This window comes from Triticum dicoccoides, chromosome 6B (assembly GCF_002162155.2).
Source record: "Triticum dicoccoides isolate Atlit2015 ecotype Zavitan chromosome 6B, WEW_v2.0, whole genome shotgun sequence".
Taxonomy (NCBI): domain Eukaryota; kingdom Viridiplantae; phylum Streptophyta; class Magnoliopsida; order Poales; family Poaceae; genus Triticum; species Triticum dicoccoides.
This window is the reverse complement of record NC_041391.1, coordinates 610,071,348-610,075,266: the sequence shown is the minus strand read 5'-3', so window position 1 is coordinate 610,075,266 and position 3,919 is coordinate 610,071,348. Positions and strand designations below refer to the sequence as shown.

At 45.9% G+C, this 3,919-nt stretch overlaps 1 protein-coding gene across 1 annotated transcript; it reads right to left on the bottom strand.

The window, feature by feature from the left end:
* Positions 1-560: 560 nt before the first annotated feature.
* Positions 561-3,208, bottom strand: LOC119325907 (aluminum-activated malate transporter 1-like). The gene is made up of 5 exons (XM_037599631.1): positions 2,247-3,208; positions 2,104-2,144; positions 1,523-1,729; positions 1,142-1,254; positions 561-684 (listed from the first exon to the last, which is right to left on the bottom strand). Exons 1-4 carry the CDS (start codon positions 2,267-2,269, stop codon positions 1,229-1,231), a joined length of 297 nt encoding a protein of 98 aa, XP_037455528.1. The 5' UTR covers positions 2,270-3,208; the 3' UTR covers positions 561-684; positions 1,142-1,228.
* Positions 3,209-3,919: the final 711 nt, after the last annotated feature.

The window sequence follows — 3,919 nt, the reverse complement described above, 5'->3', positions numbered from 1 at the left end:
GTCATGGTTTTTCGTTTGCGACCTTTTTTTGACCAAAAAGAGAAGGTCAAAAGCTGGCGGTCGTTAACTGACTATAGCGACCTTCTCTATGAGAAGGTCGTAGACGTTTATGACCAAAATATGTCCACTGTGGCGTTTTGGTCACTAGCAACCTCCCCAGACCACGTAGGCATCCAGCGTGGCAAGCTGATATGGCACAAGATTCAGCCCAGTCCAATTCGGTTTTCTACATGGGCCTAGCCCATTAATTCAGCCCATTTAGTATATTTATTTTTGTTAATTTCGTTCAGCTACATGGGCCAAGCCTAACTGGTCAGCCCATAAATTTTTATGCATGTTTGGCCTTTCAAGAATATATATACAATTTTGTGCAGCCCATTTCTGGTTTACTTTCGAGCTTTTTATACATTCAAATATTAATTCAATCCTGGAGTTGGTCCAGTACTCTTTTCAGCCTATTCACATATTCATACATATGATCCACCTTTTCAACAAATTTTGCAAATAATTTCATATTTCAACACTAAATATGTTTACATCACAGGCCATAAAGCCCTACAAAATAAGTAACACTTGTTCCTATACAAAACTATCAAATGATACATAGAACAAAACAGAATACAGAAAATTTAGTTCAACAAAAATAGGTTTTCTTCCTCTTCCATCTTCCAGAACACACAACACCTGTGAAAAATAAAGATGCCACAACAAAAATGGAAGGATCAGCCACTGGAAGCATATTGAATACAAGGGAAACAATCAAACTAAAGAAATGAAAGGTACGCACTGTGAAAAATTTGAGAGCACGAATATTTTTTATATTACCATAACAAACAGAAATGTAATCTGATTGCACCAAGAGTACTACATGTTTCATTTTTTGACAAAAAAAGAGAAAATATTTCTGGCACCAAGAGTACAAGTGCCCGAGAGCGAAATTTTGAAAGTAACAATCTTATATTTTACGTGTTGTTTTTAATCTGCTAAATGCATCCTTACAGAGGCTGCAGGCTCCATGTGTGTTTTTCTCTCCCTCACCACGCTGCATAGGAGTATAGATACAATCTATTTTTTGTGCGGACGTTCAGTACACTCATCATATAGTGTGTGTGTGTGTGTATCATCCGAAAAGGAAGCTTACCAGAGAGTCCTCACTGGCCTTGGAGTTGAGGACGCTCTTGTGCACTTGCAGAAAGGCTTTTCCCTCCAAATTCTCGCTGGCAGCCTTTTATCCAAAGCATTCAGATTCCAATCCTGCGTACATGCATACAGTTTTCAGTCCCACAAACTCTCGTATCAATATGGAGTTGCTACATACATTCAACAGGGGAGAAGCAGAAATATAAAACAGAGTATGTCTGGTGACTCTGGTCAGGAAGACTCCACTATTTGATGTAGCATTCAAAAAGAACACAAATCAAGTTGCATTTGTATACCGTACATAACTTGAACGAGAGTGCCCAAAAAGTGCAGGAATCTTTATTTATTTTTGAGAGAAAATAGTGCAGGGAGTATATATTACCTTGAAGAAACTGTGCCAGCTTGTCGAGGTTTCCGGCCGTGAGCTTGTGGAGATCCTCACCGGCCCAGACAGGGAAGACGAAGATGGTGGTGCAGAGGCAGGTAAGTACGCCGATGATGATGGTGGAGAAGCGCTCGTCCGCCATCTTCCTTCTCTCTCTCTCTAAGTGTCCATCGGGATCCTCACAGTCGTGTGTACAGGTGCGCTCTGCCATGAAGTGCCAGCATTTTCCATGCCATCAGATCCATTACAGACATGCTTAAGGTGCAAAATACACAAGCCAATTAAGCATGTTCCTCCAATATTATGCAATCTCAGATGCAAACAGGTAACAACACCTATTTATATGCATAAACTAACTAAGATTTTCTAGCATGGAAGGTTGATGCAGACTTAATTTTAGCTCCCATAATGCTGACATAGGTTAAGGCACACCATGTATGTATACTAAATCATGACAGCATATCACGTCAGATGCTAGATGAACTTCAAACCAGAAACAGATACACACTAGATTATGGGACCATTTCATATGGGGAAATGACGAAGCTATACGGTAGAAAACTAAGTTCAGTTCTTACTGGTTTCTTGCTGCATGAAGAACTCTCGCCATTTCCATTTTCTGAGACATGTAGCAAGCAATGCATCAGATGCCAATGCTGGTTACTGCACACTAAAATTGTTAAGAGAGTGCATTATTGTAACAAACATGACAAGAGCTTACATCCATGGCATCATCATCTCCATCCCTCTTCCTTTTCTCCCTTTGTTCAGGTGACAAGCAGCTTGCCATTTGCCACAGGTCAGGCCCAGGGAGCTGGGGCTTCGTTCACAATGGAGCAGGCAGCTGGAGCTGCTGGGCCTTCGTTCACAATGGAGTACACAGGTGCCTGCACGGGCGTTGGGGCTTCAGTGCTACCCATTTCAGCAGCAGGAACTCGGGTATGATCTGCAAACCGGGGGGCGGGGAAAAGAGAAAATTCACTTTAGTCTCCGTTGATCACAACAATATATCTGTACATTACAACGGTAATAATAAAAAATTATGTTGCTCTTCGATTACAATCCAGTGGATAACAGGACAACCGGATATTGGAACACTGTAGTGTTCTCTGAACTTACTGACGAACAAAAGCTGATTATGTTTCCCGCAAATTTTATTTGACCATTTTGGTGCAGCAATAGGATGTAACAGGAAGATGAGATAATAACATGATCTCATGTATTCCCTCCTTCCCACATTGTTAGGCGTGTTAGTCTTTAGCACGAAAATTAGCGTACGTGGATTGTTATTTGACCCATCGTACAAGTTGTAGATAGGGAGGCAACAACGATTCAAAAGAAAAGTTAGAGGCATCCACGATCTTCTTTCCAAGTAAATAGGGATGGTTAGGTTTAACTGATTGAGAGAGGAAGGCATGTGCGCCTTAGATTATGGGATTACATGCAGAAACTTAAACGCCCAAGATTTTGGGAAGGAGGGAGTACCAAGGTGCAAGTGTCAAGCCTCCGGATTAAATTCCAGATCTTGATGATAACTACTCCTACAGTATGAGAAATCGGCTATCTGAATTTCTTTCCAGAAACCACCTGCCTGAAGGCCTAAACCATGGAGCAAATCTTGCTCCGCTACTCGAATGAGCAGAGGTAAGCACGAAAAATCCTGCTCCGCTACTCGAAGGCCTAAATCAACCGGGGATTCACGCCCGCCTTTTGCAGAACCTGCACGGACACCCAACCGCGGGGACTAAATGGAGATGGATGCGGGGATCGAAGCCGGAGAAGAGAGGAGAGGTTACTTTCTTGGACGGAAACGAGGAAGTAGCAGCCTCGTCGCAGGCCGCGAGGTCCATCCCAACCACCGCGATGGCCGCCGCCCCTTCTGCCGCGCTGTGCCGCGCTGCACCGCGCCTCCTCCGCCGTCGCAGCCAGGGCGCCCTCATCGCCCACCAGGACCAGCCTGTGTGTGCGCGCGCGCTTAGATTCAGAGCCCAATGACAGGAGAAAGAAGGAGAAAAGTGAGAGGGAGTACCTACAGCCATGCCTGGCGAGGCCGACAGCGACCCCCCGCGAGATGGCGTCGGTGCCGCCGTTGCAGGCGAGCAGCACTTGCTTCGCTTCGGCGGTGTCGGCGGCCATCCCCTTTCCCCTTCTTCTTCTCTTTGCTGCTCATGAAGAGTTATAGCAAGACAAGGCTTGGGGTGGTGGCGGCCGCTGTGGGCGGGGCTGGGGGCGGTGGCTGTGGCTGTGGACATGCACGGTGTATCCGGGCGGGGCTGGGGACGGGACCGGGGGATGGGGAGGAGGATGAGGTGTGGCTATGGGGGAACGGAGAGATGGCCGTGAGGAGGGAAGGAGGAGAGGGCGAGGGAGGGAGGGCGCCGCCGCCGGCGACGG